The following is a 15,570-nucleotide window of genomic DNA, read 5'->3' on the forward strand; positions in this document are numbered from 1 at the left end:
CCCAGCTAATTTTTTTTTTTTTTGTATTTTTAGTAGAGATGGGGTTTCACAGCCAGCCTGGTCTCGAACTCCTGAGCTTAAGCAGTCCACCCTCCTCGGCCTCTCAGAGTGCTGGGATTACAGGCGTGAGCCACTGTGCCCGGCCCTAATTCTTTTCTGATGGTTACTACCGCCCAGGAGGTAATCGATTTAAAATTGTATAGTGACACAACAAAGGTCCATAGTCTTGTATTTTCTCTTCGATTTATCTGAGCTAACTGTAAAGGTTTTTTTTATTTTTTTGTAAGTCTCCCTTTTAGGTCATATCTGACTGCTATTCAAAATGAAGCAAGTATTAGATTGATTAAATAATTTTTATTCTCTACACAGAACAATGGAGGGAGAAGAAAACTAAGAAATCTAGTTGCAATGTTTTTCTTAATTCTGCAGTTTATGGTGCCTATACTGTGACCACTTTTTGTTTTTTTTGTTTTGTTTTGTTTGGTTTGGTTTTTGAGATAGAGTCTCCCTCTGTCACTCAGGCTAGAGTGCAGTGGCACGATCTCCGCTCACTGCAACCTCCACCTGCTGGGTTCAAGCAATTCTGCCTCAGCCTCCCCGAGTAACTGGGACTACAGGCGCGCGCCACCATTCCCAACTAATTTTTTTTGTATTTTTAGTAGAGACAAGGTTTCACCATGTTGGCAAGGCTGGTCTTGAACTCTTGACCTCGGGTGATCTGCCTGCCTCCACCTCCCAAAGTGCTGGAATTACGGGCATGAGCCACTGCACCCGGCCAGTGACCACATTTTTAACCCTTATAATGTGTATGTGTGTGTGCGTGCATGTGCGTGTGTGCGAAGTATTGTTTATGTTAATTTTGTTTGTAAAATAGACCAGCCACTTTCTTCCCTTTTTTTGTGGGTTCCTTTCTTATTTGGAATTAAAGCTAACTGGAACCTACTAACTCTTAGACATAAATTTAAATGTTGACCAAATATGGCTCCTTTCCCACTAGATTGTAATCTTTTTGTAGCACCTAGTCTAAGTGCTGTCCACATGTTAGGCTCTCAGCATGTGTACTGAATTAAGTTTAAACATTTGGAAGAAGCTGCTACTTCAGGCTTTTGGAAAGGTATTTTCCTGAGATTTTGATGAAGAACCTATCTTGAAATATTAGTGTGTTTTTTGTACTTTTACAAAAGTTCTAATGTTTGCATATGAACCTGTTTGTTTATAAGTTGATTTTTTTTTTCCTTTGAGATAAAGTCCCTTATAGGAAGTAAATTTTGTCTCCCTAAATTTAAAACTAATGATTTTATTAGAAGGCATCATTGGCTGAGCATGGTGGCTTATGCCTGTAATCCCAGCACTTTAGGAGGCAAAGGCGGGAGGATTACTTGAGCCCAGGGGTTTGAGACCAGCCTGGGCAACAAAGTAAGACCCTGTCTCTACAAAAAAATTAAAAAATTAGCTGGATGTGGTGACATACATCTGTAGTCCCAGCTACTCCAGAAGCTGAGGCAGGAAAATTGCTTGAGCCCGGGAAGTTGAGGCTGTAGTGAGCTGTGATCATGCCACTGCACTCCAGCCTGGACAACAGAGCAGGACCCTGTCTCAAAAAAAAGAAAAAAGAAGCCACTTTTAATGAATATTCTCCTGTGTTACACTGCAAACTGGTCCTCAGGCATAGAATTAGAATAATTGTCTACCTACTAATTCTGAAATGAGTCAATTAATGACTGTGTTGTGTGGTTTGGTCACATTCAGCCTTAATCTTTTTTTTAACAGCTGTTTTTCCCTAGATAACTTGTAAGCTAAGATATTTTGTGGCAAGAACGAAATGTTTTTGCAATGTTTACACTAAGCAAAATACAAAATATCCTTGAAAATAACGCTGATAGAAAAGATCCAATCTCAAAAGGATATACTGCATAATTCAATTTATTTAACATTCGTCAAACACAGAGATAATGGTTGCCAGGGATTGGAGACGGAGGAGGAAGGATGAGTATGGCTTATAAAGGAGTAGTACAAAGGAGTATTGTGGTGACTGATACAATTAAGTGTCTTGATTGTGGTGGTAGTTACATGAAGTTATGTGTTATAAAATGGCATGGGATTACACACATACACGCACAGATGTGTATGTATAAAAATGGTGAAATCTGAATAAGCAGTGTGTGTGTACCAGTGTCAGTTCCCTGATGTTGATATTGTACTCTATGCAACTTACTAACAATGGGAGAGGTTAGGTAAAGGGTACGCAGTACTTAACTGTACATTTCTTTGAAGTTTAAAAATATGCTTTTTTAAACAAGTACTTCCTCTTCTCACCCCAAACCAGGGCAATTATTAAAAACAAATGTCTGTTCATTTGGCGTGTCCTTGGTATCTTGCCATTTGATTATAGCAGCACAGCAGAGGATACCCTCAAAGGAGAATACTCTCTAATCTACTCATGTTTGGGGGCAGTGTATTTTTGTTTATGAAGAATTCCTAGTAAAGCCACTATCAGTTCTAGAAAACCCATTTCTAGTTATGCTGCAGCTCCCATGGTTAATTAAGTATTCAAATATGTGCATCCTACATTTTCCTGTTTATGGACATACTGAATATAAAACCTTAAAGAATCTTAACACAAAAGAAAACATATACAGCCTTTTAAATATTCAGCAGAATAGATTTTTCTAATTCAGTGGATGGAAATATAATTATATTAATGTCACTTCAAATAAATACCAACCTTACATTTTATTAAGCACACTGATAAATATACTGTAAAGAGGAATATTGTTTGCATGCTTTTCTGGTGAATAATTTTAACTATAATACTCCAAGAAAAAAAAAAAGTATAGGTACTGTGTTCTCATAACTTAATTTTGATTTGTTTAAATATAAGCATTTCTTCAGCCATATATTTTTAAACAGGAACATAATAATGACAAAAATGGTAGCTAACCTTTGTGAGGTAGGTACTAATATATAGGTGAGGAAACTGAAACAGGAAGAAATTAGCATACCTAGAATAACAAGCTAGCAAGAGAGAGAACAGTTTTAGACTGTTTGAGCCTACACTTGTGAACGTTATTCTATACGTCCTCCTTATGCTATACAGTATAGGAACTCTGAAGTTAGAGATTAATAATCTTTGCAGTTATATTTAAATTTTGTTTTATTCATAGGACACATGTGAAATCTATTTCTTCTCTTGCTGAGTTCAGTAAGATCAACCCTTCCCTGATTTAAAAGTTCTCTTAAAATTTGTGTTAGTATTTTTGAAAATTTTATACAAGTTTATGGGGTACCTGTGAGATTTTGTTACATGTATATAATGTTTAGGGATCAAGTCGGCAATTAGTGTTTGTTACCCAAGTACAATACGTTTCTGTTAAGTATAGTCACCCTGGCTGGGCGCAGTGGCTCATGCTGGTAATCCCAACACTTTGGGAGGCCGAGGTAGGCAGATCACTTGAGGCCAGGAGTTTTAGACCAGCCTAGCCATCATGGTGGAACCCCATCTGTACTAAAAATACAAAAAAATTAGCCAGGCGTGGTGGTGCACACTTGTAATCCCAGCTACTCAGGAGGCTGAGGCAGGAGAGTTGCTTGAACCCGGGAGGCAGAGGTTTCAGTGAGCTGAAATCACACCCCTGCACTCCAGCCTGGGCAGCAGAGCAAGACTCCATCTCAAACAAACAAACAAAAAGGATAGTCACCTTACTCTTCTGTCAAACACTGAATATATTCCTTCTGTCTTACTGTATGTTTGTACCCTTTAACCAGCTTCTTTCTCTTCATCCTCCCCACTTCCCTCACTTACCCTTCTCAGTCTCTGTTACCTACCTTTTCACCCTACCTCCATGTGATCAAATTTATTTTAGCTCCCACATGCAATTGAGAACATACGATGTTTATCTTTTTGTGTGTGGCCTATTTTACTTAAGATAATGACCTCAAGTTCCTTCCATGTTGCTGTAAATGACATGGTTTCATTCTTTTTATGGCCAAATACTATTCTGTTGTGTATGTATACTGTATTAGTATTTTAAGGATACCTCTAAAAATGTTAAAAGACTTGACCTTTAAAAACATAAGATCTGGCCAGGCATGGTGGCTCACACCTGTAATCTCAGCACTTTGGGAGGCCAAGGCCGGCGGATCATGAGGTCAGGAGTTTGAGATCACCCTGACCAGTATGGTGAAACCTGTCTCCACTAAAAATACAAAAATTAGCTGGGCATGGTGGTGCGTGCCTGTAATCCCAGCTACTCAGGAGGCTGAAGCAGGAGAATCACTTGAATCCTGGAGGCAGAGGTTGCAGTGAGCCAAGATTGCGCCACTGCACTCCAGCCTGGGCCACAGAGCGACACTCCATCTCAAAAAAAAAAAAGATCTTACTGATTTTTGCCTTTAATTGTACTAGTTATTTTTCTGTCTGATCTGAATCTAGATGAGTTTTTTATGTTATATAGAAGATCATTGTATGTATTTTTATGTAGGGTTACTATTATAGAAAAAAATAAGAGTTTTACTGCTGCTCTTTTAAGTTTTTTGTATTTGTTTAAACAGGTTTTTGGCGTTTTAATCATCATCCTTAGTAGTCATTCATTGTTAAAGTACCTTTATTTAGAAAATTGAGAATCAAATGACCTTCAGAAGAAGATCGTCAATCTTTCCTGACTTTTTCAGGTTAGGTTTAGAGTTATCCACTGAGGCTGTTGAATTCTAGGGATATAAGTTTGTGAATAGAATATGTAAAACTATTGCACTCCTTCCATTATGTTACCTTCCTGTGTAAGTAGTAACAGCTTGTTTTTTCAACAGTCGTATTTCATTCTTCTAAACAGCTGTAAACATAGAAACAAAATCTTTTGAGATGTCTCAAAACAGATATAGATTACATTGGAAAGGCCCTTCCCAGTCTGCTTATTCTATACTCTATAAAAATCTGAAAAGGTATATAGCCTTGTGTTTTTCTTTCCCAAGTTTTCTTTTTGAAAGTTATTTTATTTTTCTGAATATCCTCCATAATAACCAAGTTATATAGTTTAGATTGAAGCATCCAGTTTGAAAGGCAGCAGGTAAACTCTGACAGATTAAAGGTGACAGACTGAAGGAGGAGATAGGAAAAACTAATAAAAGCAAGTAAAAGAGGAAAACATCCAGCATTTGGAGATGTTTTCTCAGTCAGTCCTGAAGACATCAACTCAGTGATCAAGAAAAATATTTTTCATTCATACTAATTAGAAATACAGACATGAAAATACATTGGAAATATTTACTGTCACTTTCAGTTTTGGTATTTAAAATTGATATTCTAATGAATGAAAGTGTCATATTACATGTAACAAATTTGCATTAAATGAGTAATACATGTAATACACAGCTAGTGTACTTAGCATAGCACCTAGCTCAATAAATGTTAGCAGCTGTTACTGCTTTTGTTATCAACATCTTTCCCCCAATTAGTCAGTTTACCATCACCTCAAATGTCTTTAGTTCTTTGCATACTTATTTAATTTATTAAATATGTACTATATTGTATGACCTTTGTGTATTAAATTTATTTGTCTGTGGTCATAGAGAACTATTTTGTTCTGGTTATTACCATGAAAAAAAAGAGCACCAATTGCTGATAAAATACAACTGAAGATAGCAAGTGTTAATAAGCTAGACTACTATAATTCTAGAGCTGAGGATTATATTTAAACATATATATGTTAATATGTTTAAACGTATATATGTTTAATATATATATTACTTACACATATGCTTTTATCTATATTTAAGACTTCATTTTTTTTAAACAGCAGTTTTAGACAGCAAAATTGAGACGGACAGGGATAACCCATGTGGCCCTAGCCATAGAAAGATGTAATTCACATAGCATAAAATTCACCCTTTATACAGTTCAGTGTCAGTATATTTGCAAATCCTGATACTTTAAAAAAATTTTTATTGTGCATATTTAAGGTATATAACAATGTTATGGGATATAGATGGTAAAAAGGTTACTACAGTAAAGCAAATTAGCATATCCATTATCTTACATACTTTTTTTTATTTCTGTGGCAAGAGCAGCTATAATTTACTCATTTAGCATGAATACCATATATAGTACAATTTTATTATGTATTGTCTTCATGTGGTACATTAGATCTCTATACTTGTTCAATCCTTGCCTCTCCCCATTTCCTCCCACCCCACCCCTAATAACCATTGTTTTTAAGTTCTTTATCTCTGTGAGAGATTCCACTTACAAGTGATGTCAGGTACTATTTTTCTTTTTGTGTTTGGCTTACCAGGTAGCATAATGTCCTCTAGGTTCATTCATGTTGTGGCAAATGGCAGGATCTCCTTTTTAAAGGCTGAATAATACTCCATCATACATATGTACCATAGTTTCTTTATCCATTCATTTGTCAGTGAACACTTAGGTTGTTTCCATACCTGGCTATTGCAAATAATGCTGCAGTGAACATGGGTGTGAACATGATACCTTTACCGTAAGGTGGTGACTTCATTTCCTTTGACTATATGCCAAGAGGGATTGCTAGGCTGTATGGCAGTTCTATTTTTAATTTGTTTGTAAACCTCCATACTGTTTTCCATATTGACTGTACCAGCCTACATCTGCACCAGCAGTATACAAGAATTCCCTTTTCTGACACCATGCTAACCTTTGTTATTTTCTGACTTTTTTATAATAGCCATTCTAACAGGTCTGAGGTGTTATCTCATAGTGGTTCTGATTTACATTTCCCTGATGATTAAAGCCTGATACTTTTAAGGAAACATATTTTTCTTAAGTATTTTTTTTTCTTAGCTGTATGTAATCTTTACTTTTGCCCATGTGATGACTACTTCCTGTCTTCCTCTTGCATTCTTTTACATTTTTATTCTCTTTGATTCTCATCTAATGTCATATCTCTTTTGGAAAGGGACTCTTGATTCTTCATATACATCTGGTTGCCTTCTCTGCCCTGGGCTTCCCAGCCCTTTGTTTATTCCTTTATTATATTGCTTATCACATTTATATTGTAATTGCCTTTTATTTTTTTTGAGATGGAGCCCGGTTCTGTTGCCCAGGCTGGAGTGCAGTGGCACAATCTCGGCTCACTGCAATGTCTGCCTCCCAGGTTCAAGTGATTCTCATGTCTCAACCTTCCAGGTAGCTGGGATTACAAGTGTGCTCCAACACTCCCGGCTCATTTTTGTATTTTTAGTAGAGATAGGGTTTCAACATGTTGGCCAGACTGGTCTCAAACTCCTGGCCTTAAGTGATCCGCCCGTCTCAGCCTCCCAAAGTGCTGGGATTACAGGCATGAGCCACCGTGCCTGTCCATATATTATAATTATCTCTTTAATTGTCTTCCCTTTCAGCCCATTTATCTGAAGCAAGATCTTGTTTCAGTCTCTGGCCTTAAGACATAGACTGTTCTTGCTTTTTCACTATCCTCAGGACCTAAATATGCCTGGTATGGAAGGCTTTTCAGTACATAGTTTTTGAATGATTATAGCCACGAATAGTTACTGCTGTCCCTAAGCCTTAAGCATAAACTGAGAGCTTGGTACACTATATTGAGTGGTGAATATTAAAATAATTTGCTTTTTGTAAGCTGGGAATCATACCATTTTAGTGTTGGAAGGTACCTGAAATATTATCTAGTCCAGTCTTTCCCCATTTCACACACTCAAACACACTCTCTCTCTCTCTCTCTCTCTCTGTCTCTGTCTCTCATGTTCACATGAAGCAAATTGAAATCCATAAAGGTTGAATGACAGTACTGAAGTTAGGATTAAAAATTCATGTTTCCTCATTTTTTCCTGTACCATTCTATTTTCTCTGACACCTTATAATCTATTCTAGGATTTACAATGCAAATTCATTTATTTCCTGAAATTTAGGGGAGAAACCCTGAAAATGTTAGTTTAATTCGTATTATATCTTTTTACTTTTAGCTATAAGTAAGGCACCATTGCCAACCAGAAAACAGGTTGAGCATCCCAAATATGAAAATCGAAAATCCTAAATGTTCTAAAATCTAAAACTTTTTTGAGCACTAATGTGAAGCTCAGAGGAAATGCTCATTGGAGCATCAGATATCAGATTTTCAGATTTGGGATGCTGAACCACTAAGTATTTTAAAAATCTGAAATACAAAACATTTCCGGTCCCACGTATTTTAGATAGGGGACACTCGTACTGGAAAAGAAATTTTAAATTTTTTTAAAAAGTGACAATATATTTCTGTTTGATAGACCTCCGTGAGTGAAAGTCTTCAGAGGGAAGCTGCTAAGAAGCAGGCCATGAAACAGGTAAGGTAGAAGACTGGGATAAGTGCATTCAGTGAAGCATTTTGGTTCATTATTAAGCATCAGTTTTAGTATCTAGGTGCTGAGACTAAAACAGAGTAGATTTAAGGAAAAACACAATGAAGAATTAGCTCCTTATTGCTGTGCTATAGATTAAACCAGTTCTACTTGTAGATGACTCATTAGTCTAATAATGGATTGTTTGGCCTGTTGTTATTTATTATTGAATTCTTGCTAGTGAGCTTACTTGGGAAAAAAACAAACCTTTTCACAATCAAAATGGTTTCACAAACATAATTACTTGAAACGCATCTGCCAAGAAAGAAGAATATCAGAGATAGATAAAAATATATAGACATAGAGATTTATTTATTTGTTTATTTTTGAGATGGAGTCTTGCTGTGTTGCCCAGGCTGGAGTGCCGTGGTACACTCTTGGCTCACTGCAGTCTCCGTCTCCTGGGTTCAAGCAATTCTCCTGTCTCAGCCTCCCAAGTAGCTGGGACTAAAGGCGCATACCACCATGCCCAGCTAATTTTTGTGTTTTTAGTAGAGACGGGGTTTCACCATATTGGTCAGGCTGTTCTGAAACCCCTGACCTCAGGTGATCCGCCCACCTCAGTCTCCCAAAGTGCTGGGGTTACAGGCGTGAGCCACCGTGTCAGGCCTGATAATTTTAAAAGACTTTCTGGTACCTTAGTGTTTCCAAGTACTTTTTACTTACATTTATCTTTTACAATTCTCACAAACTTGCCCATAGTCCTGATTAAGAAATCTGAAACTCAGAAAGGATAAAGTGCTCCTTAAGATCATACTACTAAATATCAAACGAGGCCTGAAGACTTACTGATTTTTCTACTTCTATACTAGGATATCTTAGATTTTCTGCTATAGAATGTAATGAAATTAAACAATAGCAAGGTGCCTTTCTTTTTCATTTTAAATTATTTATCCTCCACATTAGCTTTATAATTTTTGATACTATTTCCTCTTTGTCTAACTGGAAACCTGCATAAAGGTAAGTTTATTAAGCACTTTGTATGTGCCAGGCATCATGTCAACTATGTTTTAAGAATGATCTTTAATTCTTACAATAATTCTATGAGATAGATGCTTTTATAATCCTTATTTTGTAGTTAAGGAAATGAAAGCAAGAAGAATTTATGTGACTTGCATGAGACCACATAGTTAATAAATGGTAGGGCTGTGTTCAAAACTAGACAGTGAAACTTTAGAACCTAAGCTTTTAACCACTGTGTTTCACACCCTCCTGGAGGAATTGGCACAGATGGATATATTTAGTCATTTTAAGATAATGTCAGTTTCACAGTGAAATATAATGTGTAACTCAGCAGCCTCAGAATGATTTAATATACACATAAAACATAAAAAAAATTATTTAATATAAACACTGTAGTGCTTTGAGTCAGAATTTTGGAGAGACCGTTAAATTCAACTTCCTCACTATATAAATGGGAGACTTAGTTCTGGAGAGTTGGGTAACTTATCCACGATAATACAGGTATCTTGTTTTCCAGGATTATTTTAACATTTTTATGCTGCCTTTTTTTCTTCACTTAAAGCATGAATCCCAAATCTAATTTTATTCTTAACTCTGTCTTGTTCAAGACACTTTATCTGTTTAGTGGGGCTTTTTCATAGTTTGCTTGGAAATTAAGAATGCTGCTACAACTCTTATACCTTTCACCTGCTTTCTGCTGATTTTTTTCTCACACGTATGTTACATACTCTTCCATTTGTTCCCCACTTGGTTGATTCAGCTTGTCGAGTGTCTTTATCCATACCAATTGAAACAATTTTTCATTTTACTGTGAAGAATACTAGCTTGATTGCATTTACTGAATCTTAGAGAAAGTGCTCTTTAAAATGGGGTACTTTAAATGATTTTTTTCTTCTTTTATCAGAACCTCAAGTTTACAGGACCGATGATGGCAACATTATTGTCATATTCCCTATTTCATTGGGAAAACTTTCAGTATGTCATCAGGAAATAAAACATTTGCTGTAGGTCTCTGGTAGATACTTGATGCTAATCTAAGGAAATTGTTTTCTTAGTTTGAGGGTTTTGTTGTTTATTTGTTTAAATGGTGAACTATATATAGAAAGGATACTACTTCATGACCATGTTGGTTTTATACCAATAATGTGAAGTCAACTTAACTTTAGAAAATCAATCGCTGTGACTTCACATAAGTGGCACAAACCTAACATGAGCATAAAATGTTATCCTTTTCTTATATTGTTGCATTTGGCTTACTGAAGTTTTGGAGAGTTTTTAAGTATTGGAGATTTTTGCATCATAAGTGAGACTGGGCAAAAAAAAAAAATTTGATAATACCAAGGTTTAGCAAGCCTTATACTATGAGCTAATATAATACTGTATACATTTTGTTCGTTTCTACTTCATTTTCTGTCCTGACAGGTTAGTGTTTTCTTCATTCTATTTTCTTTGGGTTTATTTTGTTATTTTTTAACTGTTTGAGATGGGTGCATAGCTCTCTGTTTTCTGTTCTTTCTCTTTTCTGATATATGCATTTAATGCTATATGTTTCCCTCTAAGTACTTCTGTAGCTGCGTCTTACAGATTTTGATAGGCAATATTTTTGTTTCATGCAAAACATGTTCTGATTTGCATTATGATTTCTTGTTTGACCCATGTATTATTAATTTCTGAACATAACGGAAGTTTTTGATTACCTTTTTGTTATTCATTCCTAATGTGATTACTTTGTTTTTTTGCTTGTTTGTTTTTGGGGTTTTTTTGTTTTGTTTTGTTTTGTTTTTGTTTTTGAGATGGAGTCTCGCTCTGTACGTAGGCTAGAGTGCAGTGGCTCACTGCAACCTCCACCTCCTGGATTCAAGTGATTCTTCTGCCACAGCCTCCTTATAGCTGGGATTACAGGTGTGCACCACCACGCCCGGCTAATTTTTATATTTTTAGTAGAGACAGGGTTTCACCATGTTGGCCAGGCTGGTCTCCTGATCTCAGGTGATCCGCCCACCTTGGCCCCCCCAAAGTGTTGGGATTACAGGCATGAGCCACCACACCGAGTCCCTAACATGATTATTTTGGGTTCCAAGACACTGCACTGTATTGTTTCATGCCTTTAAAACAGGTAGAGGTTTACTTTATGGTCCAGTATATAGTCAGTTTTTACAAATATTTTTTCTGTGTTTGAAAATGTTCTGTATTGATATAAAAATTAGCCGGGCCTGGTGGTATACACCTGTAGTCCCAGCTACTCAGGAGGCTGAGGCAGGAGAATCAATTGAACACAGGAGGTGGAGGTTGCATTGAGCCAAGATGGTGCCACTGCACTCCAGCCTAGGCGACAGAGCAAGATTCCGAACCCCCACAAAAAAAAGAAAAAAGAAAATGTTCTGTGTGTGTCCATTGGGCCAGCTGTGTTAATCCACATATATTCATGGTGTGTTTTTTATGGTGGTTGGATGGTTGGTTGGTTTTTTTTTTTTTTTTTTGTCCATTCTGTTACTGAGAGGCATGTGTTAAAATCTCTTGCTGTGATTGTGGATTTGTCTATTTTTCCTTGGATATCTGTTCAGTTTTTGCTTTATTTATGTTGCAACATAGTTAATAGTAACATATCTACTCAAGTGCTCCCCTACAGCTCTTCTCCCAACATATACAAAGGCATATACAAAGTTTAAAACAGCCCTGGCCGGGCTCAGTGGCTCACGCATGTAATCTCGGCACTTCAGGAGGCCGAGGTGGGTAGATCATGAGGTCAGGAGTTTGAGAACAGCTTGACCAACATAGTGAAACCCCGTCTCTACTAAAAATACAAAAAATTAGCCAGGTATGGTGGCAGGTACCTGTAATCCTAGCTACTCTGGAGGCTGAGGCAGGGGAATTGCTTGAACCCGGGAGGCAGAGGTTGCAGTGAGCCAAGATGGCACCACTGCACACCAGCTGGGGCAACAGTGAGAGACTTCGTCTCAAAAAAAAAACAGCCCTCAGTCTCCCTTTTCCCTTACTTTTTGTTATTGTAGTGGTGATTATTTCTTAGATTCCATGTTTTCCTCTTTGTGTTATCCAGGCTGGTTTTGGGGAGTGAACAGGAGTGCCATTTCAACATCTAGGCAGGAGAATCTTTCACTTTCTAAAGGTTGAGAAGTGAAAAAAATGAATTTCTTAATATTTTAAACAATATTCTAGAAAAAAGATTTTTCAGTTAGCATGTGCATTATTCAGAGTTTAAATGTTGGTATGTAAAAACCCGAGTCTATCAGATAGATTCTTTTGAATAATTACATCATCCTGTCACTTAAAAAGGATCCCTCTTGGGTTCTACATTAGCCAATCTAGCAATTCAGGAAAAAGTTAAAGTGTATAGACTCTGTACTTCAGGAATTTACAACCGGGGGCAAAAGGCTAAGATTTGTAAAACAGGAAGTAAAAACGCCCATGCCTGGCATGGTGACTCAGGCGTGTAATCCCAGCACTTTGTAGGGGCGCTGAGGTAGGTGGATCATTTGAGCCCAGGAATTCAAGACCAGCCTGAGCAACATGGTGAAACTCTGTCTCTACAAAACATATAAAAATTAGCCAGGCATGGTGGCATACGCCTATAGTCCCAGCTACTTGGGCGGCCGAAGTGGGAGGACCACTTGAAGCCTGGGAGGCAGAGGTTGCAGTGAGCCAAGATTGCACCACTGCACTCTAGCCTGGGCAACAGAGCGAGACCCCGTCTCTTAAAAAATATGTATACTGTGTATTATTAAGAGCTAATTATTGCAGAATAGAATGTTCCTCAGTGTTTAGAAGAAAGATCATTGGGGGTTAGAGGCCTCAGAAATGGGCTCAAAGAAGAAGTAGGACTGGCCCTTAAACACTGGATAAGATTTTGATAGCTTGAAAGAGGAGAAAAAAACATCATTTAAGATGGAAGGAACATGATAAAGGCAGAGACTTTATGTCTGACAACTCTAAAAATGATAATGAAAGTTTAGTATATAATATAGGCCTGTCAAAACCAAGGTTAGGTGTTTCCGTCATACCTTTTGACCTTTTGATGTGGATAATTATATACAAATGAATAGATGATAATAATAGTTGATGTTTATTGAATACTTTATCAGGCTCTAAGTGTTTTAAGTTTAGTCATTTAATTACAACAGCTTAGAATGTAAAGATAATCATTATTCTTTTTCTCTTCTAGATGAGGAAATTAAGGTACCAAAAGATTATAAACAAACTTGCCCAGAGTAATTAGTAAGTGTAGAGCCAGGATTCATACCCAGGCAGCCTGGCTCCAGAATTTATTCGTATTTCATATCTGAAATGTGATTGTAATTTTTATGATATATTTTCAATTTATGAACCATTCTCAAAAAACATAGATTTTGTTGTATCTATTGGCTGGCTCATATTTTTGAAACATGTTTAATTTTTTTTTTTTAAAGACCAAACTGGAAATCCAGAAGGCCCTTGCAGAAGATGCTACTGTGTATGAATATGACAGTATTTATGATGAAATGCAGAAAAAAAAGGAGGAAAATAATCCCAAATTGCTTTTGGGGAAAGACCGAAAGGTTTGTTAGCTGAAATAACACACTTTCTTTGACCTTGACCTACATTTTGTGTTTTAATCTTATTTTAACATGAGAATGATCTGAGAAAAAGCTTTTAGGTATGTGAAGTGTGAAGAGTCCCTAATTCCAGATATTATAGATTTGATCTTAGAACTCAAGAAGTACTACGTATATTATCCTAACAGGCCAAGTGAATTATCTAACAATTTTGTTTTTTGCTTTGAAACCTTTGCAAATAGTTTTTTGGAAACTTTTCCTTAGAATTCTAATGTACCAAATTTGTACTGCTCCTGCCCTGTGTATGTTTATTTGTGTTTTATTATCCTCTCATTTTTTTAATTTCTTCCTAGCTGGTAACTGAATCATCTGCCTGCACCTATCTTGATTTTATTTTCAGTGAGAAAAAAATGTGGGAGGGGGAAAAACTGAAATAAGTTCAGATTTTCTTTCTATCAACTCTTGTTCTTTCACAAGCACAGGCTGATTTTAAGGGCATTTGCATCTGACAGTTACCTACTACTAGAGTGATGGTATAAAATTATATTAAAGCTACTATTTTAAATAGTCATATTTCTACTAAATGTGAAAAACTAGCAGGAACTTTTCTGATTTTTTTTTTAATTAAGAGAATACTAGAAAAAAAAATTATATTTAGTTTGATGTTTTTTTAAAGTTAAATCACATTATAAACAGTTTCTATCTCTGCTACACCTAAATTTTTATTGAAAACAGTTTCAATATTAATCTTGCTAGTAAGTTTATATTGAATGTAGGGAAGACAATCTTATTTGGGCCGATCATTTCTATCTTAATGAATTCATTATAAAAATTGTAATATTAACAATTACTATTTTTTTACTCTTTTTGTAAATCTTGTTTATTTCCTTAGCCCAAATATATTCACAACTTGCTAAAAGCCGTTGAGATCAGAAAAAAGGAACAGGAAAAAAGAATGGAAAAGAAAATCCAGAGAGAACGAGAAATGGAAAAGGGAGAGTTTGATGATAAAGAAGCATTTGTGACGTCTGCATATAAGAAAAAACTGCAAGAGAGAGCTGAGGAGGAAGAAAGAGAAAAGAGGGCTGCTGCACTGGAAGGTAACATGAAAGAGTGGGAAAGGCACAAGGAAACAGTAGCAGAATGTCTACCCTGTGGTTAGCTGTTTGCTCTGTCACTGAACTTTTGGATTATGAATTTGTGATCATAATTTATATTTAGGAATTCAAGACACAAGAAATATGATATTATATAGTACTATAAAACAGAGAGGAAAGTTTAAAAACACAGTTGAACTCTTCAGTAACTATTATTTCTACTAGACTTAGTTCTCATTTTGTGGGTTTTGCCTTAGAACATGATTTGAAATGTGAAAACATTTATTACAAAGTATAACACCATGGCATTTGTCAGAAACAATATAAATATAATTTTAAACCCTAGTTACATTTTTCTGGAATGAGAAAATAATAGAGTAACACCACTCAAGGAGCATCAATGAGGCAATTAGAAAAGGAATAACATTAATTGAAGAAAGAATACAAATTGGATGAATTAAGATTATCTTAATGCTTTAGTGCTTTCTGCTTATGATTATGTCTCAAGATCTAAGTAGAGTATATATTTATAAAATACTTTTTTTTTTGAGACTGGGTTTCTCTCACCCAGGCTGGAGTGCCGTGGTACACTCTTGGCTCACTGC

At 36.2% G+C, this 15,570-nt stretch overlaps 1 protein-coding gene across 3 annotated transcripts in view; it reads left to right on the forward strand.

Moving 5' to 3' along the window:
• NSRP1 (nuclear speckle splicing regulatory protein 1) overlaps positions 1 to 15,570 on the forward strand; it is a 64,172-nt gene that overhangs the window by 44,368 nt on the left and 4,234 nt on the right. For all 3 annotated transcript variants that reach the window (XM_011940855.1, XM_011940857.1, XM_011940856.1), the window contains 3 exons: positions 8,245 to 8,301; positions 13,743 to 13,871; positions 14,761 to 14,968. In XM_011940855.1, the coding sequence (XP_011796245.1) occupies positions 8,245 to 8,301; positions 13,743 to 13,871; positions 14,761 to 14,968 (394 nt within the window). The remainder of the gene's footprint in view (positions 1 to 8,244; positions 8,302 to 13,742; positions 13,872 to 14,760; positions 14,969 to 15,570) is intronic.

This window comes from Colobus angolensis, unplaced genomic scaffold (assembly GCF_000951035.1).
Source record: "Colobus angolensis palliatus isolate OR3802 unplaced genomic scaffold, Cang.pa_1.0 Scaffold193, whole genome shotgun sequence".
Taxonomy (NCBI): Eukaryota; Metazoa; Chordata; class Mammalia; order Primates; family Cercopithecidae; genus Colobus; species Colobus angolensis.